The sequence below is a fragment of the Henningerozyma blattae genome, chromosome 3 (genome assembly GCF_000315915.1).
Source record: "Henningerozyma blattae CBS 6284 chromosome 3, complete genome".
NCBI classification, from domain to species: Eukaryota; Fungi; Ascomycota; class Saccharomycetes; order Saccharomycetales; family Saccharomycetaceae; genus Henningerozyma; species Henningerozyma blattae.
This window is the reverse complement of record NC_020187.1, coordinates 1,647,523-1,675,029: the sequence shown is the minus strand read 5'-3', so window position 1 is coordinate 1,675,029 and position 27,507 is coordinate 1,647,523. Positions and strand designations below refer to the sequence as shown.

The window sequence follows — 27,507 nt, the reverse complement described above, 5'->3', positions numbered from 1 at the left end:
TAAATAGAAGTCTCAATGCATGATTAAGCAATTGCACTGTGAATAACCTTTAGATCTAATAGGAAGCATAGTTAGAAAATCTATATAAAAAATTCTGCAGGTTAATCTAAATACTGTTGATGAAACGGATTGCAAATAGGGGTAAGCACAAGAAAGCAATGCATAGATAATAGGGGTATGCAAAAAGACAGTAAAAACTAAAAATTAAAATAAAAAATAATAAAAAAAAAAAATAAAACTAAATCGTTATCAAAGAATCATTATTGAAAAGAAGGACATATCATACTGCATAGAGTCTAAAAAAAGAAGATATATAAATACAGACTAGTACTTTTATTTATCATATTCCATAAACTTATAGCCATCTTGAATCCATGAATTGACCATTTGTAAAGAGTTTTCTGGTTGATCATAAGGAACCATATGACCAGCCTCAAACACTCTTAGGAAAGATAATTTATCAAAAGTTTTGTAGTCACCGATATGTTCACCTGTGCTGTCGCTCAACCATTTCTTGGTCTTTGCTTCGTTAAATTCTTGAGTGTATTCCCATGGCAAAGCTTCAGTCCAAGCTTGATTACCCAACCAATTACAGATGAAATCTTTATCACCGGCGTAGATCAATACTGGTAAGCCATGGTCATCTAACAATTTGGTGACTTCTCTTTGATAAGGTTTCATCCAATCACCTTGGAATAAGAAATTTCTATTAATATCAAAATTACAACTTTCGAAACTTGTTACTTCAGCACCTACGGTATCAATGACTTTCTTTTGATTCAAATAATCGTCAACGTATTGCAATTGTGGGTAGCACAAGTTACCACCTTCACAAGGCTTTCTAACATCGTAGACGTTTTTCCCTGTTCTTTGGTATGGACCCAATTGAGCATTATTACAATAGATGGAAGCTGGGACACAAGACCAAACACTTTCACTTTGATAACATTGGTTAATCATTGCCAAACAACGATCCAAGGATCTTTCCATGGCATCACATTGTTGTTCATCCAAAGAAGGAGGAGCACCACCTTCACCACAAGCCATAGGTTGATAATAAGAATATTGAGTCAAAGGATCGGTCAACCCATTACCAATCAAGACAGAAGATAGGTTGAAATTTCTTTCTTCTGCAGGATGTGATAAGATTTCCTCAGCAAATACTGGGATATAATGGCCTGCGTAGGATTCACCAGCAATATGGAAGGATTGATTTTCTGAAAATTCTGGGAATTGTTTGAAAAACAATTGTAAAAAGGCATAGACATCTTTACCAGCAGCATAGGTGTTTGAGACAGGATGTTTTCCATTTTCACCCAAATAAGAATAACCGACGTTGACTGGTTGATCTAAAAAGATGACTGAGGCGTTTTGGTTCCAAGAGTATGGGTTGTTGATAGGTTTCAAATCTTCATTGATAGAAGCAGGACCCAATTCGAAAAATAGCCCAGTCATGGATGAACAACCTGGGCCACCGTTCAACCATAGAATAACAGGGTCATTCTTTGGATCGTTTCTACTTTCGAAGAACCAATAAAAGAAATGCTTGTCCTCATCTTTGATATCCAAATAACCAGAGTATTGGTTGACCCCTGGGTCGATGCCCAATTTGGAAGGATCATTGATCTTATTGACACGCAATTGATAATTTGCCGAATCAATATTCTGAGCAGCCACAGAAGTCTCATCCAAAGTGACTACGTTGTCCCATTTGAAGTCCTGGTTGATCAATTCTGATTTTTTGAATCTTCTAAAACTGTTCTTCAGCTCCTCGATTTTCGACGGCATGTTGAAAGGTAAAACGTCACTGAAGTCTTCGCCATCGTCAGTGTACGAGTGTAATTTATCCCAGATGGAATTAGCTGGTTTCCAACCTAAAAAGGAATCCCTAATTTTTCACGTAACCCATAATTTCCTTGACTTTGAGAATCCAAATGATCAATGATGACTTGGTTGTCCTGAGGGATATTTTTAGGTAAAATATTTGCTTGTGAGCTTGCAGCAGCTGATAATGCCAACAATAAAGCAGTACTTTGTTTCATTGTTTCTTACAATTGCTTAGTATTGTTAGTCTTGACGGCTTTGTAATTGTTTTATGGTGATTGAATTCTGTTTTAGAATTGTCCTCATCCCTTATATATGGCTCATCGTTACCCCGAGGGTCAAATTAACAAGGGGCCAGAAATTGCTGCGAAAAGCGGGTAAATTCTCCGGGCAGTTTTTTTCTCGGCTTTTTGCCCAAAGCGGAAAAGCTCGGCCTTGAAAATGTGAAAGTTAGAAAACAAAAAAAGACTATCAATATTTATGGTAGCTTATTTATGTGTGTTTATTTAATACAACGAAAAAAGCACAAGTATAAGTACATATGCTTATATATACATATATAATTACATGTCAAGCACCAGTATCATAGCATGTTTTGTGCTCTGTATTTGCCTGTTTTAGGTACATGCATCTGTTTACGTATAGTCATATTTGTCCCTGTCTGTCTACAGAGTTTTCAATCGATAAAAGTCTATTTCGTTGTGTAGTTTTTCCAAACATATAGAAGCAAATAACATTATACAAACAATTGAACAATCGTAAAGGAATAAGTATCACTCGTAATAACAACACATACTGGCCCTCTCGAATTAGTGACACGCATGGAAATGTGGCACGAACGTAACAATTTCTAAAGCCCTCTTCGTGTAAAATGCCGTGAATTGCCGTAATTGTAACGGAGATTTCAAACGATGACCAACTCGGAGAAACCTCCTATTTTCTTGATTACTTTTATTTATTCGCGATGAAAATTTCGGGAGTGAATAATCAAAATAACTATAGCGAATTGAAAAAAAATATAAAATATAGAATACAGTGTCTTGATAAATATATATATATATCTTACATATATGTCTATGCTTACATATATATATATATCTATATATATATATACAAGAAAACAAAATAATATATATATATATCATTATACAAGGTAATTAGTTATAGAACCCATATAAATAAAGAAATAAAGGGCCCTTAAAGCAATTGATATAGCAGAATTATTGTCAAATAAATACAAATTCTCACGCCTCAGTCGCCCCCCCCCCACACAGAAACAAAATAATAGTCAAGAAAAAATCAACAACACATCTAGTCACATTAATATTCCCATGGAGAATCTCACTATACCTGAAGAAATGGTTGCTGCTGCATCGATCGATGCTGTTGCCTCTACTTTGCCAAACTCCATTCCTGTTCCTGTGCCTCATTTCATCGCCAAGTTAGGGTGCCAATTGTCATCACTTTTAACTCTATTATTGATTCATATACCAGGAGGTACTCAGCTGTTGACTTATATTAAAAAATCCATACATGATGATCCATATAGAGCTGCTGTCGAAATAGGGTTGATCGTATATGGGATCTTATACTGGTTGGCCAAACCAAAGAGAACCAAGAAATCATACATCTTAAATGATTCCAAATTATTGTTAAGTGAAAGAGAAATTAATGATTTGATTGAAGATTGGGAACCAGAACCTCTAGTGGACGCCTCTATTCTCGAGGAACAACGTTGGAGATTACAAAGTATCCCTGTTATTGATACCGTTACTGATGATACAAAAAGTTTGAAACAACCTTTTATAAATATTTCCAGAGATGATAATAAAGAGTTTTATAAAAACGTCTTGAATCTAACTTCTCATAATTTCCTACAAATCTCTTCTTTGCCACAAGTATTGGATGTTGCCAAACAAACGGTGGAAAATTACGGGGTTGGTGCATGTGGTCCTGCAGGGTTTTATGGGAATCAAGATGCCCATTATACTACAGAATATAAATTGGCAGAATTCTTCGGTACCGAAGGTGCTGTGTTATACGGTCAAGATTTCTGTGTAGCTGCCTCTGTTATCCCAGCTTTTACCAAGCGTGGTGATTTGATCGTAGCTGATGATCAAGTCTCTTTATCCATCCAAAATGCTTTACAATTGAGTAGATCTACCATTTATTATTTCAAACATAATGATATGGAATCTTTGGAAAACCTATTGATTGAATTGAATGAAAGTGAAAAATTAGAAAAATTACCTGCCATCCCAAGAAAATTCATTGTTACTGAAGGTTTATTCCATAACTCTGGAGATTTAGCTCCTCTACCACAATTGACTCGTTTAAAGAACAAATATAAATTTAGATTATTTGTAGATGAAACTTTCTCCTTAGGTGTCTTAGGTAAGACTGGTCGTGGGTTAAGTGAACATTTTAATATGGATCGTTCCTCATCTATTGATATTACTGTGGGTTCCATGGCAACAGCATTCGGTTCTTCAGGTGGGTTTGTTCTGGGTGATCACATCATGACTTTCCATCAGCATATCGGATCAAACGCCTATTGTTTCTCTGCTTCTTTACCGGCATACACAGTTTTAACTTTGACTAAAGTGTTGGAAATCATGGATCAAGATAATTCTGCTGTTAATAAAGTTCAAGTCTTATCCAAGATGTTACATGATTTCTTCATCACAGATGATCAATTATCAAAATTCGTAGAGGTCACATCAGATGAACAAAGTCCAGTCTTGCATTTCAGATTGAATCAATCATTCAGAGATTTGATATTCCACTATTCCATGGATTCCTTATTCGAAACCATCATTAAATTCCAACAAAAGAATTCCACTACAAGATTCATTGAAAATTTCGAAAATGAAGAAAAATTCCTACAAAAAATTGTCGATAAAGCTTTGATCAAACATAACATATTGATCTCAAGAAACACTATTGTCATGAAACATGAGTCTTTGCCATGCCTACCTTCTTTGAAGATCTGTGTCAACGCAAATATCTCCGAAAAGATCCTAGTCGATGCCTTGGCCAATATTAAAGAATCAATCTTACATTGTTGTCAAGAATTGGTGCCAAAAAACTAATAAATATACTCATTATTTCCACTTTGACTTTGAACTTATCATACTTTATTTTTACTTTTTTATATAATAATTACTATAATAATATACTCTATCTCACTCCTCTATCCTTACTCACACTTCTATTCACTCTCCCTTCTCCCACCCACTCTCGCTAATCAACCTTCTCATTCTTATTCGGACTCTCAGTTTCCCATACCTTATTTTTATAATAATAATAATAATAATAATTACTACTCCCTTACTAATATTTATTTATCAACTTATTTATCAACTTATTTATCAGCTAATCAACTTTTTTTATTTATTTAATCACCATTACAATAACTATTTTTATTTTTTTTTATGTCATCAATTTCAATTTCCGATTCAGGTAATTCTTGTTTTGTTTTGTTTTTCAAGCTTTGATTTCGCGTCCGTTAGTTTCTTTTTTTTTTTCAAAATCGTGTCTTTTTCAATTTTTGGAGAAAAACAAAATTTCAGCCCAATTAGGAAATTCTTCAAAATCCTTTGATTCAATCTCATAATTTCAATATAGTTGGAAATTTCTAACTAACATGGCTTTGCATGAATTTCTTCAATTTCATTTTCCTAATATCTATTAGTCTTTTGAAATAAAAATAAAAAAAACATTATAAATGACACATCATATATTATAGGTATATAATCATATTGGAAGTAAATCTATTTTATACATTCTCAAACGAAAAAAAAGCGTAGTTTTAAATCCAATATTAAATACATAAAGTTACAAAAAAATGGTAGGTTTCAGAAGGAAGTCACATTCAAAACATGATTCAAAAACCGATATCAAGGTTTCCAAAGAAGATCAAGAAAGATTAAAGGTTCGTACTGCCTCTGTCGCAGATCCAATTCTAGATGCTGTTCAAGAAGCTCAACCTTTCGAACAAGCCGCTGATACATTCCAAGATAATATTAATCGTTCTTCCTATCTGTCAAATGATCCAAATGAAATCTTACGTGATATCTTCGGTCAACCAATCACTGTTGCCGATGTATCCAACCCAACAAGAGCAAGAGATGAAAGACCTTTAGATACAATTAGATCTTTTGAATATGCCATATCTGGTGATCCAATTTGGGCTGAACAGTTAGAAACCTCTACTTATGGTTTCAGACCAAGACCCGATTTTCCAACTTTTGGTACTACAGCTTATGATCAAAACGGTATGCCAATCCAACCTGTCCAAATGTATGGTGAACAAGGTGTTTACCAAGCTCCAATAACTGGTCCATCAGACGGTAAGAAGAAAAAGAAGAGAGGTTTATTTGGTAAGAAGAAAGCAAAGAAGTCAAAGAAATCTGATGATGATTAATTTAATACGGTTCTTTAAATTATTGTTCTTCATTACATTTTCTTCCATTCCATAATATATACATACTTCTCTTTCTCACATTATTCTGATGTTTTTATAAGACTCACTTTGTTTTTTTTACAACCATTTTTCTCTTTTCATTCAACCATATTTCTATTTTTCTGTAAACGATTTATATAACTTCATATTTTTTTATATAACTCTAATTATTTGGGGGGTTTCTATAGGTTTATCCATATTAGTTATTTTGTTCTTTTTATTATAAAAAAATATCTTTAATTCTTCTTTTCAATGTTCGTTTTAAACTCCTTAAAAAGAAATTAATAATACACATTAGTTATTTTTATTAGTATATTTCATAAAATGGTTATATATCAACCGTTTTAATTAAAATTTGGAAAAATTGATATAAAAACAATTTTTCAAACTAAATTTTCATTTTCAATTACAAGTAATTCTACCAAGAACATCTTTTGATATTCAAATGATTAAATCTGAGAAAGATGAGATATTATATAATAATAAATTATTCGCAGAAATCTATAAAGCAAAGCATTTTTTTTCTACTATTGCAAATTATAATATTCGAAATACCAAGCAGAAGCCAAAGAAATTTTACTATTGGAAAAAAGTATCTAAAATTAATTTTGTACTATAAGTATTACTGACATGTTTGAAAAAAATAATCTAATTTGAAATAGTTTCCTTTTAAAAAAAGAATAATAATAATTTGAGACACGATTTTTAAATCTGAAAATTTCTCGCTATGTTTAAGCTCATCGCAAAAAAATTTATTACTTGAAAAAAACCAGAACTTAACCATATCTAAATAACAACATAAAGGAATGCTTAGAGGGTCAATATCTAAGTTATTACACTAACAACCTACATATAACGCTAAAGTAGCAATGGCTCAACCTAAATCTCAAAGAAGGAATAGACAACTAGGGACCACCTCTGAAATGTCTCAATATATTGATGCAGGCGCAAATAAAATTAAAAAGAGAATAAGAGACATCGAAAGATTATTGAAAAAAAAGAGAGATATATTACCTGACACTGTAATAGTTGAAAAAGAAAGAACTCTAGATGCCTTGAAACTGGAACTAGAGAATGCTCAAATGAAACATGTTGTCATAAAAAATGCTAAAAAATATCATATGATCAGATTTTTTGAAACGAAGAAGGCATTAAGAAAATATAAAAATGTATTAAAAAATCTGGATAAGGATGACAATGCTTCACAAAAACAATTATTAGAAGCTAAAGTAAATTTATGTTATGTTGTTAATTTCCCAAAAACTGAAAAATACATTGCCTTATTTCCCAGTGAAAATAAAGATGATGAAAATGAAAGTGAAAGTGATGAAGAAGATAAAAATACTAGTGATAAATTAGATAAAACTCAATTAAGGAAAGAGGCTTATTTGAAATTAATTAAAAAGAAACTGAAAAATGGAACTTTACCAGTTTCTTTTGATAATATTTTAAAAGGCCAAAAACTACCAAAGGATCATGTAGGTGTGTCATTAGATGAAGAACACAAGAGGCAAACCGAATCTTCATCTGCTAAAGATTCATTACTTGAATCAGAAAATCAACAAGACAATGACGAAGAAGATGAATTCTTCGAATAAATGCATTACTATTATCATACAATATCAATTTAATATTTTCATTCTATTTATCTAAAATATATATTAATTTATAAATATATATATATATATTCTGTACATTATAAATAGGTAAAATGAGTTGTACATTATTATTGATATTATTTTATTTGGAGTTAACTTTCTTACAATAGAGTTTTTGTTAATGTATATTGTAAATCGAGAGCATCATTAACTAAAACAAAATTCAATGTCTTGCCTTGGATTTCTTCAGGGATAATAAAATCACAAGTAATAAAAATATCCTTACCATGTTTTCTAGGTTGACATCTTTTAAGCATCAATAATTCATCATTTTCATACGCAATAAAAAACCATAATTCTTTTTGAGTTTTTGGGTACTTAGAACAGTATATCTCAAAGTTTCTATTAGCTCTGTGGCTAAAATGCTTAGCTTGCAGAACTAATGATTCTTTATTAGTCTGCTCTTCAAAGCTAATATCTGTTAGAACAGGAAGTCTTTGAGCAACACTAATAAACTTTGGACGGTCTTCTTGAGCAACATTCAAACGGTTTGCAGTTTCAACCAATTTATTATGAGGCATTCTACCAATCTTATCTAAGGTTAATTTGTTATCAAACTTGGCTTTATCCTCAGTGTAACCTTGAGGGGTAAACTTGATATCTTCAAATCTTGTTAATTGACATCCTGGTAAAACACTAACTGGATCGTCTTCAAACCAATAACCCTGTTTAACACATTGCATAACTTTAATGATAGTCATTACAGTAGAGAAATAGCCAAGTTCTGCAGCTACATCTGCATAAGCTTGTAAAATACGTAAGGCTTGGTCTAAAACAGAAATTGTATCCTGAATATAATCTGCAATAGGTAAATCTGCCCGACTAAAATAAGCTTGCAACAATAGAAATGCTTTTACGTGAGTCGAGCCAATATCCATTTCATTATATCCAACAAATGTGCTTTCTGCAGAATATCTCGACTGTGAAGACATTTCAGAATTCATGATAGCTTCCCCACCTCTAACGGACAACTCAACATATTCTGGTGCAACTGCTAACCAAGTTAGGACGTCATGAAAAGTAGCTTTATCAGTAATTTGACCCAATAATTTTCTAATATTCATATGTGTAATATAATAATAGGAAGAAATACCCATAAAGGCAGTTGGTTCGATATCATTGCCATGTAATTCTACACATTGAGACTCAACTAAATTATTTAAAGCATTGTCAATCAAGTTACTTAGATATTTGTTGACACCAGCTGTTGATGTATCATCCTCAACGTCATAATATGTTGGATTGTGATATGCTCTACGGAATAGGAAAGTCCATTTCAAAAATTCCATAGCCTCTTGCTTGTTCTTGATTGTACCTGACGTAATTTCAGCACCTAAATGGTCGTCTAAAACCTTATGCAAAGATGATTCGACAGGAAACCCAACATTAATGAAATGCTTATAGAACATCTTCTTAGCTTCCCTAGTGAACACAATTGCGGTACCAGAAGTATCAAAAGCTGGTCTCCCAGCTCTACCCATCATTTGTAAGATATCCGTCAAATCCATATCACGGTAACCACAAATCTTTTTATCAAAAAATTGAGTACCTTTTAAAACTACTAAATGAGCTGGTAAATTAACACCCCAAGCCAATGTAGAGGTGGCTACCAGAATTTGGATTTTGCCTTGTTCAAATAATTGGTGGGATATAGTACGATCTTTCTCTACTAAACCTGCATGATGCTGGCCAATTCCAAACTGAATGGATAATTTTAATGTTTCATCAGAAATTTGAGATATGTAGTACTGCAACTCATCTTCGTCATCGATATTTAAAAATCTTCTTGGATTATCTTCCATACCACACAAATGAATGAAGTCTAAGGCAGTCAATCTGGTCTGTCTACGAGAAGCAACAAACACTAATGCAGGCTTATCAGGAGAGTGCTGCTTGATTGCCATGAATGAAGGCTTATTCATAGTCTTCATTAATGGACAAAATGATAAATTATCAGGGAAGCCATCAATATACATTTTCAGTGGAACAGGACGAACACTTGATGGGAAATTATATAGCCCGTTATTCTTAACTCCCAGCCAGCCTGCCATATCGTATGCGTTAGCTACTGCAGTAGACATACCCAATAAACGAACAGGCTCATTTCTTTTTGATGCCATATAGTTCATACGACTGACAATCATTTCTAAAATTGGACCACGATCACTTGCTAATAAATGGATTTCATCCATAATGACCAAAGAAACTTCTTGAACAAATTTACGTGTCTGCCAATTACGAGAAATACCATCAAACTTCTCTGGTGTGGTAATGATAATAGAGGCATCCCTCACATCTTTTGGATCAGGTAAAGAATCACCAGTTAACTCAATAACTTTATCACCAGTTACTGGTGTAATCTTTCTAGACCAATCACCAATTCTTTCACGAACTAATGCTTTCATTGGGGCAATATAAATTACTTTTTTCCCAGGAAACTCTTTGAATGCATGCCAAATAGCTAATTCAGCAACAATGGTTTTACCAGACCCAGTTGGTGAACCTACAAAAACATTTTCATTTGAGTGGTATAAAGTATGGAAAGTCATTGTTTGCATTGGATTAAAGTATTTAAAGGGGTAGATTGATTCAATCAGCGGATTCTTTAAAGCTGTAATAGGTAATGGTCTCAATCTTTGAAGTTTGGTTTGCAAACTTTCATTATGAGGTCTAATTAAGTGTTGGAAAGAAATGGCTTGAACAGACTCACAACCGATCCAAATATCAGACACCACTTTAATGACAACCTGAGGCGGTAATGGGTCCGATAAAGGAATCATAAAATCCATTTCACGACTTTGATTATGTTGTCTTCTATTTAGAATATATTTCTCGAAATGAAGTACTTGAGACTGGTTTGATTCTTCAACTAAAACCCAAAAAAATTGTGCCTCGCCATGAAAACGTACATCCCATCTGAAATCAGAAGTCAAATTAACATGAATACGCATAACTGTAGCAGTAATTGGAAATATTTCTGCATCAATATTGATCTTTGGGAATCTTGATAAAATATTGTATAGTTTGCCACCTGCACCTCTATTATGGACTAATTCACCTAGCTCATCTGGTTCTAATTCCATTAAATGCTCCATTGATGGATTCTTTGATCTAATTTGACTTAAAATTGACAATGGCAAATCAAATTGACATAAGGGATGATCAAATGACCATAACCTCTTTTCGATCGATTTACAGATATCTAACATAACCTTAGCCAAATTACCCCATCTACGATTAATTGCAATTAGAAATAACGCACGACATATTCTAGTGGAATTTTGAGCGACATAATTGGCATCAGATCCTAATGCAGAATCTAATATCCTTGCATTAGATATATAAGCTTGCAGCAACACGTTTGTTTTACCTTGTGGACTTTCTAATTCACCACCAACTTGGCATTGAATGGCATCTTCTGATAATCTCGTCAATTCTTTGGATTCTTCTTCTCTAAATTTTATAGAATCAAATTCGCTACTAAATGAAACCATTGCTAAAACATCTGCTTCAGTAGCACGAGGATTACACATTTGATTAAATATTTCAACTGATTGGTTTAATAAATAAAAATCAGAAGATATTCTACCTAAATCCTTTGGAATGAAATGCATCGATATTTCATCAAATACGATCATCTGTAAACTGTGCAAACGCCTTGCTGCAGTTACAATCATTTTACGCCGTCTTTCATACAATTGAGGATCATTTGCCAATTCATCCCAGTCAATACCATATGTAAATGGATTTTTTCTCATTCTTACAAACATGTAAGTGTACCCTAACCATCTAATACCTTCTTCTACATTAGTAACAGTACCTAAAGAAATTTCTGCGTTTAAGTTATCAACTAATTTAGAGCCTAATTTAGATTCAATAGGATGTTGCTGAGTAATTAGTGAAACATAATCGTCTAACTTATCACTTGAAGTACAGAGAATACCAGTACCATGTTCTGAACCGAAACCAGGTCTACCAGCACGCCCAAAAATTTGAATAACATCCGATATACCTAAATCAGAAAACCCACCTTTTTTGGAGTCATAGACTTGGGTTCCCTTAATAATAACACAATCTGCTGGCAAGTTAACACCCCATGCCAATGTAGCAGTGCAACATAATACTCTAATAGCGCCATCTTTAAACATTTTTTCGATTAAATTACGGTCAGTTCTAGCCATACCCGCATGATGGCAACCAAAACCAAATTGGACAATTTCTTTCATATCTTTATCCCTATTTTTACCCAATTCTTTAGAAAACTTGTCTTTAAGAGATGGATCAGGCATTAAAAAATCCAGATCTTGATTAGATTGCGCCATCTGAATAAATGTACGAGCAGTTTTCACAGTTTCCTTCCTTGCATGGACGAATACCATTACTTGATAGCCACGCTGGACCATCTCTATTAATTTATCGTAGGCTGTTTTATCAATATTTTCTCTATTTTGTTTACTACCAGCTTTACCTCTGCAACCTAGTAATTGTTGCTCTAAAGGTTTTGGTCTAAATGATTGGTCAAAATAAAACATACCAACCTGCCTATTTACTCCCAAAAAATCTGCTACATCCATAAAATTTGGTAATGTAGCAGAAAGACCTAATATTCTAATCATTGATTGAGAACTTTCCACCTGTCTTAAAGTACGAGCAACCAACGTTTCAATAACAGAACCTCTATCTTCATGCAATAAATGAACTTCGTCAATAATCAGGAGCTTAACTTTTGATACTAGGTCATTATCACCATTTGCTTTACGAGTAACAACGTCCCACTTTTCTGGTGTTGTGACTATAACTTGAGTTTCTATAATTTCAGCTTTCGTTAATTGCATATCACCAGTTAATTCACGTACTTTAACATCAAACACTTTTAATTTCTTGCTAAATTTCTCAACAATTTCAGCTGCCAAAGCTTTTAATGGAGCAACATATATAATTTTGAAATCATCATAATTTATCTCTATCTCATTATTATTGTTAACATTAGAATATGACTTTATTGTATTTAGAATTGTTAATAACGCAATATCAGTTTTACCTGCACCAGTTGGAGCACAAATTAGCATATTTTCGTTCGTATTATAAGCAACCGGGTACACTAAGGATTGAATTTTGTTTAACGTTTCATAATTAAAAACTGCCTGACAAAATACGTCCAGCTCATTTATTTTTAACAGTTTCTTAATGAACGATTTTTTGTTGACCGAAGGATCAGCTGCAGGTATAATCAATTCTTCATGTGTTTGATAAGAGTTTCTTGTTGTTCCAATCGGTAAACTAAATTTCTGACCTGAAAATGAAATAGCAGAAGTACTATCTGATTCGTATTGTCTAAATACATGAGGATACCTAACTTGTCTTACTGACTGTTTTAAATTATCGGTATTTTTGGCTCTTTGAGCATTTTGATAAACTTGCTCACTCATCTCATCCTGTGACATATACTCCGATTCCATTTGAAACTGTGTTAAAATCTCCAATATAGTCGTCTTAGGCTTTTTAATTAGAGCATTTCTATTTTCTAACAAGAAAGATATCAATTCTATATTTTCAGCACCAATTAAACTCAATAATTCCTTTGCCAAATCACCTTTTTCAAATGAATAAATTAAATTGATGATTGATTGAATCAAAGTATCCAAATCAATACTTGTAGAACACATAGATAGCAAACGAAAGAATTTTTTAAATAAAACTGTAGAGTTTTTCTTTTTTGAATTCCTTTTACTGATTGATGAATTATTTATCATATTAGTTAAATCATCAAATGAAACATCCTTCAAATCATCAAATATATCATCCCATTCATTACGATCTTGAATTAATGTGGTTGTCACTGAAGATTCAGAGCCGTCTTCACTGTTTACTTCATCGTCAATTTTAGGCACTAATACTTTAGACCTATCGAAATTAAAATCATCCACCATTTCCACCATAGATTGCATTGCAATCATGAAGGATTTCGAGGATGTGATATCATAGTTTGTTGCCATGATGAATTCTCAGTATGTATGATATTGATTTTAATATCTATTTCTATGAAGATTTATCTTTCAATTAATATATGTTTTATTACATTGGTATATGACGACATTCCTATATGTAACAGTAACGAAATATAAATTAATCATAAACCAACCCTTAACTCTATAACTTAGAACCCTATTTGGTTTGAATCAACCCTATTTTTGAGATTATTTTCCCAATTTTCTCCATATTGTGGAAAATATCAAAAACTATTTAATACGGTATTGGGAAACGCCATGGAAACTAAACAGAAACAGGAACATAGGAAAAAACTGATAATTTTCACGCAAGTTACTTGAAGGAATAAAATTTAAAAATTATTAATACTTATTGATTTGTGTTTCTATCTCGTATACAATTATTTAATTGCTATTTTATATATCTAATTGTTGTATTATTTGTCTTTTGTTATCGAAGAGCAAATACACATAATAAAATAATATATATAATGCAATGTAGTTTCCAGTCCGAAATTAAAGAGGGCCATGCAATGAATTGTTCAATTTTGGCGATGGCTTTACTTTCTATGCCACGTTGGGTGCCATATGTTATAAGTTTTATACCACCTAATGATCCCATAATATCATCATCACATTCTTCTCCGTAGCTGTTATTCATTAGATCTTCAAGTATCATCGTTTGCCTTGCTTTACAGGGTAAATCTATCTTTAGAGATGAAAATGAATAGTCACTACACAGATAAACACTATTAGCAGTAGATGCCATCTTGTTTCTTAATATATGTTGGTAACCTTACTAAATAGAAATTCTCACCTAATATTAATAGCTTTGAAATTTCAACTATCGATAGTTATTTCAGTAAGGATGCAGCATTTTTTGTAATATTAATTCTTTGGAGGTTCTGTATATAAATATATATGTCAATCCATTGATAAATTGAATATTCCCCCTCCATCCCATTAGTATCGTCACATAACCATGAAAAAAATAGTTTCCTATATATTATATTATTATAGTCACCAACATACTTAATGTCAAGTGAAAGATAGCTATATTTTGAATAGTCCTTTGCTATGTAGTGGAATAGAAAAAGAAAAGCGGTATCATGAGGGAGTAAAATATTAGAACATCACCAATAGATTGATGTTCATTCCTTTTTGATACCTTCAATTCAAGTAGTTCTGATGGTGCCTGATTACTAAATATAGTAATACATCTTTCAGTAGGCTCCTTGAAAATTTTGGATTTTTCTGTTTTTGTTTACCATAAACTTTGAAATGTTTCTAAAAAAATAAAAAGCCACATCTAAGCATATTCAACAATTCAATCAAATATTTGCTAATAAAAGTAACTATATTTCATTTTTGGCTATGCATACTGGTATAAGTATTGTGTACATCTAGAACTTATTGGATAATATCAGATTAAGAATAAGCACACCATTATTTGAAAATTACAATTGAGAAAAAAAAGACCTCAATTCATCATTCTTTTCCCGAGCTTATTTCTTTTATTAGTGTGACTAGGTTAGCATTTAATAGATCCAATTTTGTAGAAATTTTATCTATTGTAGACGACCAGCTCTTAATCATATCACTAATGGTATTGATTTTAGAATCTAGTTCGACCACTATATGCTTAGAGTTATTATAATCGGTTAAAATTGTCGACAAATAATTAATTTGGTTGATTAACTTTGGCAAATAGTTCTTAATTGGCAATGTTGATATATAAAATTCATACAAGCGAATTATTTTTGGATTTACGTTTTCTTCATTGTTAATATTAAGTGATTTAAGGTCATTAAGGTTATCTTGTAAGTTTTGAATTGAGTCACTTTGAGTAATTATAGATAATTGTCTAGAAATAGAATTTATTTGACTTACTAATGGATAATTCGGAACATTTTCATTAGTATTTGGATGTCCAACTATTTTCTCTAATCTTGTAATACGCGATTCTAAATTCAATAATCTTATCGTAGAAGCAGTATCTAGTTGAATATTTGGTAGTTTTACAACATCTTCTGATCCAGTTAATTGATTAAGGCTTTGCAACTTTAGTTTGTCAAGATTATTATTAATATTCAATGATTCTAATACACGCTCCAAATCTTTCGCGCTTAAAGGTTTGTGATCTTTTAATGTTTTTTTTTTGCCCAATGCACCATTTTTAGAGTTAATAGAAGCTTCTTCTATTAATTTTGAAGTCTCCAACACAGTTGGTGTCTTTACTTGTAAGACATGATCAATATCTCTTTTATCTTCGAAATTTGAACTAAATTTTTCATCTTTAGAAGGTTCGATCTCCCAAACGTCACGAGAATTAACATCTAACCCCCCTAAATCTTCTTTAAGATCCATGACAATTATAGTCAATTATATTACATTACTAACTAGGAGTTTTCATTTAATAAAAAGTTATATGATAAATGGTGAAAAAAAAGAACAGATATTTCTTAACAATCTCGGAATGCGTGAAATCGAAAACAAATATAAGGGAACAGGCCTTGTCAATATCAAATAAAGTCTTTTGATGAACATTGAAGCACTAACTTGTAGAAAGTGTTCAAAAAAATGCCATTGAATAATAATGCATATAATGCGTTTATTTCTTTAGCTAAAAATACTGATAATCTAATATCTAAAACACCATTAATTACAGTGGCTATTAAAGATAATATTGCTACAAAACAACTCCCGACGACATGTGCATCGAAAATATTGTCTAATTATACGTCTCCATTTGAAGCTACAGTAGTTAGGCAATTAATAGATGCTAAAAGATATTCATTAGTAGGTACAACCAATATGGATGAATTTGCTATGGGTTCAACTGGTCTACATTCAATTTATGGCCCTACTATAAATCCCTTATTGGAAGATCGTGTTCCAGGTGGCTCCTCATCTGGATCTGCTGCATCAGTTAGTAGTACTGAAGCTATGCTTTCTCTTGGTACAGACACTGGCGGCTCTGTTCGTCTTCCTGCTGCCTATACGTCTACTCTAGGCTTCAAACCTTCTTACGGGAGGTTATCTAGACATGGGGTAGTTGCTTTCGCCCAATCTTTAGACACAGTTGGTCTTTTTGCAACAGATATTAACATTTTAAAACAAGCATTTATGGACCTTGATAAGTACGACCCTAAAGATCCAACCTCTATGGCAGATATATATCGTGAAAAATTAAATAAGTCTAATAAAAAAAGAGACCCCAATCAACCTATTAAGATTGGGATACCAGTAAATCTTTGCTCAGGATTATCTTCCACTGTGAAGGACGCTTTTATTAATTGGATCAATACAAACTTATTATCAAATACTAAAATAAAAGTCGAAATCTATCCACTCTACATGGAAATCTTAAATATGTGTCTACCAGTTTATTATACTTTAGCACCATCTGAAGCAGTTTCAAATCTAGCACGGTTTGATGGTATTCGCTTTGGTTCAAGGAAGAGCACATTAGAAGCTACGAGGTCATTATTTGGTGATGAGGTGAAGGATCGGTTAATATTAGGAAATTATAACCTATGCCAGGATAGTTTTCATGACACTTATATGAAGGCATTAAAACTGCGTGTTCAGATCATTGATGAATTTGATTCAATTTTTACAATGCAGAATGTGTATACTGATTCTAAGGGTAATTCTGATGGTCTAGATTATATTATATCTCCTACTAATTCCGATTTACCCTCCAAAGTTGCAGATACGAAAAAAGGTAATAATAATGTTAAAGAATATATTGCTGATATACTCACCGTTCCCGCATCATTGGCAGGGCTGCCTGCTTTGAATATACCCAGTGCGAATAAAGGCATAGGTATTCATTTACTTGGCCAATTTGGGGACGATCATGGTATCCTGAACTTCGCAAATTCAGTTTACTGAGCACTAGATAATGGTAAGCTTTAACAATTAATATTCACTAAAATCGATCAAAAAGCAAATTTCAATATACAATAATAGCTTCAATAGTGCATCGGTTTTTTTACATGTATAAATATGAATAAAAAGATTTAAAATAAGCTCTAAATGGAACATTAAGAGGATATTTATAAAATTTAAATGATGATACTTAATTAATAATTTATATAATTTGTAGTAATAAGTATTGCATTTGATACAATAATTATTATTCAGACAATCGACCTTAAATATATTCTAACAACTTTTCCAAGGTCTCCGTTTTGTCCCAATTTAATCTATCATTCCAAACTATTTCTACTAATTCAGAATATAAGGATTCTAATTCTGATACAGTAAAACCTTTAGTTTGTTTAATAATTTCACCAATAATCTTGTTCATTTTTTGTTCGTCTAAAATATATACATGCAGGTCTTTTTCAACCTTTTCTACTACCTCTTCTTCATTAAGAATATCAGTATCCTGCTTATTACTAATCGGAGTTTCCTCTGAAGTAGATTGGATGGACTTATCTGTAAAACTTCCCCTAGGACTTGATGTTTCATTCAAAATACTTGAGATAGCTGTGGCTTTATTTGATACCGGGGCTTCCTGGCTCAATGCATTTTCATTATTATCGTCAGCTGGAATGTGCATTTCCTTAGTTTCAACAGGATCCAGCTCAGATGTTTGTAGTGTAGTGTCCAGGCCAGCAGTTGCTCTAATGTTTTCATCACCAACAATTTGTAATTGAGTTTGAAGTTGATTTCCAGCACCCACTTCAAGTTCTGCAGTAGCTGGTGCTTCAACATGAGGCACAATACTCTCATTACCAGGAAGAAAATCATTACTACTTGACAAATCTTTAGCTTCAGCTGCTACTAGATCTTTAGTTGTATCTTGTTCATTTGCCAGCCTTATTTGTTCATCTTTTAAAAACATTTCTTGTCTCAGCAAATCTCTTTTATTTGTAGCTTTACATTCCTTAATGAATTCTGGAATCGAGATATCTTCAATCCCCATTTGAGCATTTGCAAACATTTCAGAGGCTTTGATTGTTCTTTCCCTTTCACCAATTACATTGGCATCATAGTAAATCATCTCAATATCTTTCAAAAATTGTCTCGGTTCGGAATAAAATCCATTCCATAATCTTTCTTCAATAACATCTAAATCCATATTAAAAAATTTTCTTCCAGTGGAAACCTCTAAAATCATATTACCATCTTTAACATATTCGGGTTGAATATCAGTATTAGCGTAAATTTCGGGTTCAAACAAATGAATTAATAATGCATCATCAATAGGTGGTTTTCTAAATCTTTTGTACCTATTTTTAAATAAATCCATTAAACCAGATAATTTAATTTTTAAAACATTTTTTAATTTCATATCTTGATGCTGGTAGCTTTTTAAATAACTTCTAATCTTCTCATCTTTTGTTAGGGAGGAACTAGTACCGTTTAAAGCATCTATATCATCATCGCTTGCTAACGGCAAGTTTGGTAATGGCTTTCTACGTTTAATTCTTTCATTAAATTGAGTTGGTTTCATTGTAAGTATATCAGAGAGCGACTCGAAGAATTTTTTTCTTTGTGATAATTCAGGACGATGGACAAATGAAATATTAGTACCGAAATCAAGTAATGCTAACTTATTTGCTACTTCAGGATCTTGAAACATTTGCAAGATATTTTGTTTTTTAGAAATTTTCCTAGTAATTGAAGAAAATTTATCATTATCGCTATCATTTGTATCGGCCAAAATATTATTATGATCATCATAATAATTATTGCCTTCTGCAATTCCAATCAAAAGAATTTTTTCGTTACTTTGTAAACTCCTAAAAAGTGATACGAGTGTCATAATAACATTAATTGAGACACTATTACACCATATATCGATATTTGGAATAAATATTGCAGATGGTTGTCTTTTTCTTGCTTCAACAAAACATTGAGTAACTACAGCTTCCATAGTTTTTAAACTATCGGAAAGAACAGATGCAATATCTAGGGTTTGGGTATTGAAATGCTCTAAATGATTTAATATTGCTGATCCAATATATTGCTGACCATTCCCTGGAGGGCCAATAATCAATAAGTTTGGTTTAAAAATTCTGGAATCGGATATTCTCTTTAAAAGTTTATGCTTAATAAACACTTTATCATTCTCATCAAGTACTTTTTTATCCTTAAAATTATTTCCATTTATTAAGTCATCATCATCAGAGTCTACATATTCTTCATAGTCAATAAATTGTTGAATTAATGAATTTGAATTTAAATTTTTTGCCTTAATTAAATCTTGTGGCAATATTTTATCGATTATAAGTTTTATTTCTCCAAATTGTTTATCCAACAACGGTTCAATAGACTGAGGAAGTGGCTGTGTAATATCACCTGTAGATCTAGCTGATGATGGAATTAATTTTTCCAATGCTATCATAAAGTCATTAATATTAATCTTAACAGAGGTTGGATCAATTTTTAATTTTTTATTTGATCTATAAATTTGTGGATATTGCCGCTGAATAGAAATTAATACTGCATCTGTACACAAGGCTCTTAAATCAGCACCACCAAATCCCTTGGTTAATCTTGCTAATGTTTTTCGAAATTCTGAAGATAAAGGTGGATTCCATTTCTTGGTATGAATTCCAATGATTTTTTCACGAGCTTCTAAATCAGGTAACGGGAAATAAAATTCTCTATCAAATCTACCAGGTCTTCTTAAAGCTGGATCAACTGCATCTGGCCTGTTAGTGGCACCTATTACGATAACTTGCCCTCTATTATCCATACCATCCATTAAAGCTAATAATGTTGACACAATACTTGCATGGATTTGTTCCTGCTTGGAAGATCTTACAGGCGCTAAACCATCTATTTCATCAAAAAAAATTATAGATGGCTGATTTTTCTTTGCTTCTTCAAATAGCAAACGTAATTGTCTTTCAGCTTCCCCAACCCATTTTGATAAAATATCAGCACCTTTTCTCATAAAGAAAGTAATTTTTCTATCGTCTGATGAACAGCTTGCTGCTAAAGCACGAGCCATTAATGTTTTACCAGTCCCAGGAGGACCATGGAATAAAACACCCCTGGGCGGAGAGATATTAAAGTTTTGATATAATTCGGGATATAATAGAGGCAAAGATACCATTTCTTTTAGTTGATCAATATAGTTATCCAGTCCACCAACATCATCGAAATTGATATTCATATCCACACCTAGTGGATCCAAATCAGCAATTTCAGGTTTCTTTTTCTTTTTTTTGTTTAAAGATGATGTGTTTGAGTTTTTTGTAGATTTTGTGCCAAATGGTAGAATTTCATCATCAGAAGAATCAGAATCAAACATTCTTTTATTAGTGTTATTATTATTATTATTGGTAATTTGACCTGGGATATTTGTTGGGGTAGCTAAAGTTGGCTGATTAAAGATGGAAATATTGGCAGATGTGATTGCACCGGCACCAGCACCAGCACCAGCGGCAGATGATGGTTGTTGGGATGTAAGCGAGTTAGATTGTAAAGAAGCATTTATATTTTGATCGAATGAGTCTGTTGTTGATTTCTCATTTTCCTTCAAAAGAGAATTAAATACACCATTCGAATTTTGGTAATAAAAATTAGTATTTTTACCAAATACCGTTATAACGTCATTACCACCAAATGGACCACCTGTGGGAAATAATCGTCTTAACGGACCTGTATTGCCCAAAGGTCTTTTCTTTGGAGAATTTCTAGCAGCTGTATTTCTGAATGAGGTATTTAAAATGGTGGAGTTATAATTTGTAGAAGATGGATCTGGTAATGGAGGAGGTAATGTATAATCTATGTGCTTTGTTCTTTCTCTCAAGAATCTTTTTTCAGTTTGCGGTGGATCATCACTTCTTAAATCTCTTAACTCTTCTTGTAAGGATAATACTTCACCATTCCCATTATCTGATTCAATATAACCATTATTTGCGTTATTAGAAGTATCGTACCGTACAGTCCTACTTCTCAAATTCCTAAGAGGAGGTGGTGAAGTTGAATTGCTTTGAGCAGATTTCCTCTTACTATTTCGTGTAGATCTTCTACCTGATATTCTAGTGGATCTTCTTGAGGAACGCCTTGTAGAATAATCGTAATTGTCATCTGAATCTTGGTCTTGAACCACAAAATTTCTATCTTGCCTTCTCCGTTCTCGTTCAGGATTATTAGCCAAAAGCTGTTCGTCTTCATCTGTATAATCATCTTCATCATACATATCATCCTCATCTTTTTCATCTTCATGGAAACTCTCATCTTCGTCATCACCAATTCTTGCAGACCTAGAAAGTCTTTTTGATCTCAGTCTGGATCGTTTATTAGACATAGTAATTTCATCCTCTTCATCATCTTCATCATCATTGCCGCCATCCCCTCGGTAGGCATCGTCATTATTATTAGTAGAATTGATAGAAGATATGTTTTGTTCTGAATTTGCAATGGCCTCATTATCTTCATACATATCTTTATCATCTGCTTCTGCAGCCATGGTTGTATGCTTAGCATTGGCTTTATTTGATTCAATATCATTTTCTATCTCATCCAAATAATCCAAATTGCCCTCTATTTCGGCGTAATTTATCTTTTTCTAAAGATCTATGAGATGTATGAATAATTCCATGTTCATCTGTAATTCTAGTTTCATTATCTTCTGTATGATTGAATTTTGATTCATCATCATCATCATCATCAGTTCCACGATTTCTAAGACGCATCTCTCTTTCCTTTACTTGTCAGTCTAAAACGTAATGGAAGAATAACTCAATTGGATTAATAACTATGATATAGTTTTGTTTAATATGTCAGTGGAAAATATATGAGAACCCTGAAACCTCTTTAAAGTATGTAAATACTAATTATTGTTTAATTAGCCTCGTATATAATTTGTATTAGAAAGATCCACTCAGCAGTATTTTTTTGTTTTTTCTAACTCTTGAAGATTACGCGAATTTACAGCAATTAGCACGTGATGGTCCGAGATATTTACCTTGTCTGGTAAACCAAAGCGAACAATGATTATCAGTTTTTTCTTCGCATTTCCTTACTGCAAACAAATTGCAGTAAATTGAGCCAGAAATAAAGCTAAATCATGAATATAGAATCCATTAAAATAAAGTATCAGGAAGCATAATGAGGGATAAAAAGTATTTAGACTTTTATAGGGCTCTCTTGTTACTCAATTCGTTCTTGTACTTCCATTACAAAAAGATATGAAGGATATGGGAATAACTTTTTTTGCCACTAAATGTTAACTGTATTTTTAAATGAAAGGATGAAATTTAATGATAACGAAAAAAAAAATTTAGAAAAAACTAATAGTTTAAAGTGAATTTCAAAGTCACGTGCTCACAAATTCCAAAAAAATGTTAAACAAATACATTTTAGGTTTAATAATTATATATTCATATAAAGTAAAAATAAAATATTATTGATTGCTTTGAAATATCATTAGCAAGATTTAGCTGATACAGTCTCATTATCACAGCTTTGCATTACAAGATTGTGTATATAAGCTCAATTTATTTCGAAAAAAACACAAATATGAAATATATCACGCATACTAGTACAGCTAGGAAACATTCTGTACTCAGATCATTTGTTAAATGATCGTCATCATTATCAGTATGATTGATACAAACTTTTCTTTGTCCAGAAACGCCTGTAGGACTGAATAGTGGAACTCCGATGAAATCGTTTATTAAAGGGGTATAAATTAAACTCGGCTTATTTGAAATATTTATTCAATATTAAGTTAATTGAAAAAAAAAAATAGAAAAAAATTATCCCTCGATAAGAATATTGCTAATTTTTTTCTTATTTGCAAGGAATTTTTCGATCTTTTTTTATTTATATAATTAGATTATTTTAACTGTTGAAATGGACTCAAAAGACTTGGACGAAAAATCATCTATTAAAGATACATCGGTATCTATCACATCTTCATTAAGTGAAGAATTTGAAAATATTGATTTAAATAATGTACCAGAATCTCGCTACTTATCAGCACCATCAATAAATGATACTCCTCAAGAGCTATCGTCAATTAGTAGATACGATAGTGATGGTGAAAAAATTGACGATCGGTATTACGATGATGATGATGAAGATAGAGAATTTAGAAGAATACAGGATCTAAAAGATGCGGAAGAAAGAGAGAGAAGAAGAAAATATGACGAGGAGAGGCTGACTATAGAGAGGCAGCATGCTGAGTTTAAGAGATTAAAAGCTATGAGAAGGAGAAAGGAAGATTTAAGACGTAGAGAAGAGGAAGACACTAGAAGGAGAGAAGAGGACGCAAGAAGACGTGCTGAGGATGAAAGAAGGCACGCTGAAGATGTTAAATTTAAACAGGAGAGAGAACAGAAACTTAGAGAAAAAGCTCTTGCCTCAGCTTTGCCATCTCATGTTCCGCCATTACCCGAACGTAATGCTGCTAGTCATGCAACTTCATTTAGTGATCCTAATTTACTAACCTCGCTTGAAAAGAATGCCAACATTACTACTGCACAACCTATTACTGTACCAGTACATAGTACTTTTCAAGAACCATTGAGTCCCTCATTGCCAACTTCAAATAATTTTTCTGAAAGAAGTTTACCACCGATACCTAATACCGAAAAAAGTCTCAATGGCAAGATCCCTCCTCGTTCTATTTTAAAGAATTCTGAACATAATCATTCATCACCTGGGAATTACAGTCACAGCTCCACCTTGACAAAGGAAAATACTGCTATAAACAGCGGTAAACATGCTGCTCATCCACCAAAATTAGCTCAATCACGCCAGCATCCAGCACACTCTGAAAAGTCTCAACAACATCATTCGCATTCAATATACAACTCAGTATATGCCTCACCACCAAGATATTGCAAACATCATCATTGCTACCATACATATGGTAGTGATGACGATTCTGACCTAGGATTGGAATATAATGATATCGAGAGAGAGAGTGATTATCCTCCACCAGGCATTCATAACTATAGAAGTCATAATGATTATATCACAAATCCAACAACAGTTCCAGCTAATTATTCTCCTGTACGCCAAAAAGTTAGGTTTCAAAATGTAAATGTCAATAATAATCAACCTTTGTACTTAAAACCAGGTGATGTGAGATTAGGTGGACCATTATGTACCGAATGTGGTGGTTCTGGAAGACAACAATTTTTCTTAGATGATAACATATGTCCTCGTTGTGGTGGGTTTGGAAGAATTGTGCCTAGAGGTTCCAACGTTCAATTAGACCCTCATACTTATTACGGCTACTAGATACACACACAGAGGTAGATATATATGGTCAGAACCATTATTTTTTAGAATGCCTTATATTTACATATATATTTGCGTAGATACCAATTTAAACATATATATGACTCAATAAGTGAGATAAATTTTTAAGGATTAATTGCATTAAAAACTTTACGAACTTATTTCTAATTTGTTTAAGATTTTTTAATTTTAGTCTTATCCAATTTTTCAATTATTGCTACATGCTCTAGATTTCAATAACTTATTATTTCCAAAAACGAAAAAATCCTAATTGATATTTCAATAATATTTGCTATATATTTCTCTGGGAAGAAAATATTACATTCTCTGGCAAACACAATGTAAAAATATTCTTTCAGAAATTTTTTAAAATTGGCTCCTAGTTTTAAATATATATCTATTTAATAAAAAAGTTGATATTAATATTTATAACACATTAACCATAATATAACCAAATATAAGTTCACAGAAGTATACTAGACGAAGACTGCCTAAGATTATAAAGATGTACTGTAGGCCACAAAATGTTTATAAGGGATAAATTTTCAACAGGAACCTTTGTATAAAGCCTATCTATATGCAATAAGAAAATATTATTATAAGTAATATTTTAGACATCTATGATGATTCTCTTTTTCATTACCCTAAGCTTTTCAAAATCTGACCCGTTCGCACGTGAAATCGTGACTCTATTGGGTATCGGCAAAGTGTGGAAATCAAGATCATCGAATCTAATACTAGAATTATGATAAATGATGGAAATATTTTACAATTGTAAAATAGAGAAAAGAATGTGTCATCAAATTATCTTTTCCTTCAATTAATTGGATTTTATTGGTTTGTGTACTTTGATGTATTCGATCCAACAAACCTGTATATAATTATACTAGAAGTATCACCTCTGATAAATACAAACATCATTGTCGTATATATGATCATAAATACCAAATAGGCATATATTTTTTTAAAGAAAAGGCAAATAGATCATAATTTAAGGTAGAACGAAGAAAATATGTCCAATAAAGACCCTGTTTATAATATCCAAAGAGAAGATACCCCATTACGTACTAAGGCTGCTTCTCCATATACTTTGATTGCACCTGTTGAAGAAGATGGCTTATCTTGGCCCTCAATTGGATCTCGTACAAGATCTAAAGAATCAACAGTAGAAGAACAAGCACGTATTAAAAGAATTTCAGATGCTGTAAAAGTCATATTAACGGAAGTTGGTGAAGATGTTGAAAGAGAAGGTTTGTTGGATACTCCAGAAAGATATGCCAAGGCAATGTTATATTTTACTAAAGGTTATCAAACCAATATACTAGATGACGTTATACATAATGCTGTCTTTGAAGAAGATCATGATGAAATGGTCATTGTAAGAGATATAGAAATATATTCTTTATGTGAGCATCATCTTGTACCATTTTTTGGTAAAGTTCACATTGGTTATATACCCAATAAAAAAGTACTTGGTTTAAGCAAATTAGCACGTTTAGCTGAAATGTATGCTAGAAGATTACAAGTTCAAGAAAGATTAACTAAACAAATTGCAATGGCTTTAAGTGATATATTAAAACCATTGGGCGTGGCTGTTGTTATTGAAGCCTCTCATATGTGTATGGTATCCAGAGGTATACAGAAGACTGGATCTTCTACTGTCACTTCATGCATGTTAGGTGGTTTCAGACAACATAAGACAAGAGAAGAATTCTTAAGTTTATTAAATAGAAAATAGAAACGTAGTGAAACTTACAATTGCTGTGAAAATTAAGTTATATAAACCAGCCTGCTATAAATTGATACACAGGGTTTTTTTTTCATCATATTGAATCTATATAGGAATCTTATTCTATTCTATATTTTGGCATATTATTATAGATAAAAATATTCACCTGAAAGCATATTTTGCTCTCTGTTTTTTTTTTTTTTTTTTTTTTTTTTTTTATTATTTACGACTATAATTTTCTATTAGAAAATCTTGACTCTGAACTTTGGTACTGGGCAGCTACAGTAACCCTAGCCAAGATAATTGCTATATTTTTAAAAGGCAAAATGTATTTAGTATATTTTATTAAGATTGAATATTTATATTCATTAAGCATTACTACATAAAAAGGTATTATATTACATAAAAAAATGAAAAATAAAAGTCTAGTTATATATAGTATATTTGTTCGTAACTAACGTATAGAATAGTAAATTATGGTTTATCATTAATATGGAAATGAAAAATAAAAAAAAGTACAAGGAAATCAAATGAAGTGAACGCGCAGCGTGGTATATAATTGTAAAACTAAAGATGAATATGAGATTGCAACACAATTTGTTGTGTATTAGGAAATAATTA

The 27,507-nt window shown here is 32.1% G+C and overlaps 10 protein-coding genes across 10 annotated transcripts; 6 read left to right on the top strand and 4 right to left on the bottom strand.

Moving 5' to 3' along the window:
- Positions 1 to 333: 333 nt before the first annotated feature.
- On the bottom strand, positions 334 to 1,788 carry PRC1 (carboxypeptidase C PRC1; the record flags this gene model as incomplete). The annotated part of the gene is made up of 1 exon (XM_004179955.1): positions 334 to 1,788. The coding sequence occupies one exon, from the start codon at positions 1,786 to 1,788 to the stop codon at positions 334 to 336; it is 1,455 nt and encodes a 484-aa protein (XP_004180003.1).
- A 1,394-nt stretch (positions 1,789 to 3,182) lies between these two features.
- On the top strand, positions 3,183 to 4,916 carry LCB1 (serine C-palmitoyltransferase LCB1; the record flags this gene model as incomplete). Its single annotated transcript, XM_004179954.1, has 1 exon — positions 3,183 to 4,916. The coding sequence occupies one exon, from the start codon at positions 3,183 to 3,185 to the stop codon at positions 4,914 to 4,916; it is 1,734 nt and encodes a 577-aa protein (XP_004180002.1).
- A 755-nt stretch (positions 4,917 to 5,671) lies between these two features.
- TBLA0C06900 (DUF2406 domain-containing protein) lies at positions 5,672 to 6,250 on the top strand (the record flags this gene model as incomplete). Its single annotated transcript, XM_004179953.1, has 1 exon — positions 5,672 to 6,250. One exon carries the CDS (start codon positions 5,672 to 5,674, stop codon positions 6,248 to 6,250), a length of 579 nt encoding a protein of 192 aa, XP_004180001.1.
- A 908-nt stretch (positions 6,251 to 7,158) lies between these two features.
- EFG1 (Efg1p) lies at positions 7,159 to 7,887 on the top strand (the record flags this gene model as incomplete). Its single annotated transcript, XM_004179952.1, has 1 exon — positions 7,159 to 7,887. One exon carries the CDS (start codon positions 7,159 to 7,161, stop codon positions 7,885 to 7,887), a length of 729 nt encoding a protein of 242 aa, XP_004180000.1.
- Positions 7,888 to 8,048: 161 nt separating this feature from the next.
- On the bottom strand, positions 8,049 to 13,943 carry SLH1 (RNA helicase; the record flags this gene model as incomplete). The annotated part of the gene is made up of 1 exon (XM_004179951.1): positions 8,049 to 13,943. The coding sequence occupies one exon, from the start codon at positions 13,941 to 13,943 to the stop codon at positions 8,049 to 8,051; it is 5,895 nt and encodes a 1,964-aa protein (XP_004179999.1).
- A 1,479-nt stretch (positions 13,944 to 15,422) lies between these two features.
- Positions 15,423 to 16,301, bottom strand: JNM1 (Jnm1p; the record flags this gene model as incomplete). The annotated part of the gene is made up of 1 exon (XM_004179950.1): positions 15,423 to 16,301. One exon carries the CDS (start codon positions 16,299 to 16,301, stop codon positions 15,423 to 15,425), a length of 879 nt encoding a protein of 292 aa, XP_004179998.1.
- A 213-nt stretch (positions 16,302 to 16,514) lies between these two features.
- Positions 16,515 to 17,831, top strand: HER2 (glutamyl-tRNA(Gln) amidotransferase subunit HER2; the record flags this gene model as incomplete). The annotated part of the gene is made up of 1 exon (XM_004179949.1): positions 16,515 to 17,831. The coding sequence occupies one exon, from the start codon at positions 16,515 to 16,517 to the stop codon at positions 17,829 to 17,831; it is 1,317 nt and encodes a 438-aa protein (XP_004179997.1).
- A 262-nt stretch (positions 17,832 to 18,093) lies between these two features.
- On the bottom strand, positions 18,094 to 22,374 carry YTA7 (chromatin segregase YTA7; the record flags this gene model as incomplete). Its single annotated transcript, XM_004179948.1, has 1 exon — positions 18,094 to 22,374. One exon carries the CDS (start codon positions 22,372 to 22,374, stop codon positions 18,094 to 18,096), a length of 4,281 nt encoding a protein of 1,426 aa, XP_004179996.1.
- Positions 22,375 to 23,762: 1,388 nt separating this feature from the next.
- On the top strand, positions 23,763 to 25,157 carry HUA1 (Hua1p; the record flags this gene model as incomplete). The annotated part of the gene is made up of 1 exon (XM_004179947.1): positions 23,763 to 25,157. The coding sequence occupies one exon, from the start codon at positions 23,763 to 23,765 to the stop codon at positions 25,155 to 25,157; it is 1,395 nt and encodes a 464-aa protein (XP_004179995.1).
- Positions 25,158 to 26,169: 1,012 nt separating this feature from the next.
- Positions 26,170 to 26,895, top strand: FOL2 (GTP cyclohydrolase I; the record flags this gene model as incomplete). The annotated part of the gene is made up of 1 exon (XM_004179946.1): positions 26,170 to 26,895. The coding sequence occupies one exon, from the start codon at positions 26,170 to 26,172 to the stop codon at positions 26,893 to 26,895; it is 726 nt and encodes a 241-aa protein (XP_004179994.1).
- Positions 26,896 to 27,507: the final 612 nt, after the last annotated feature.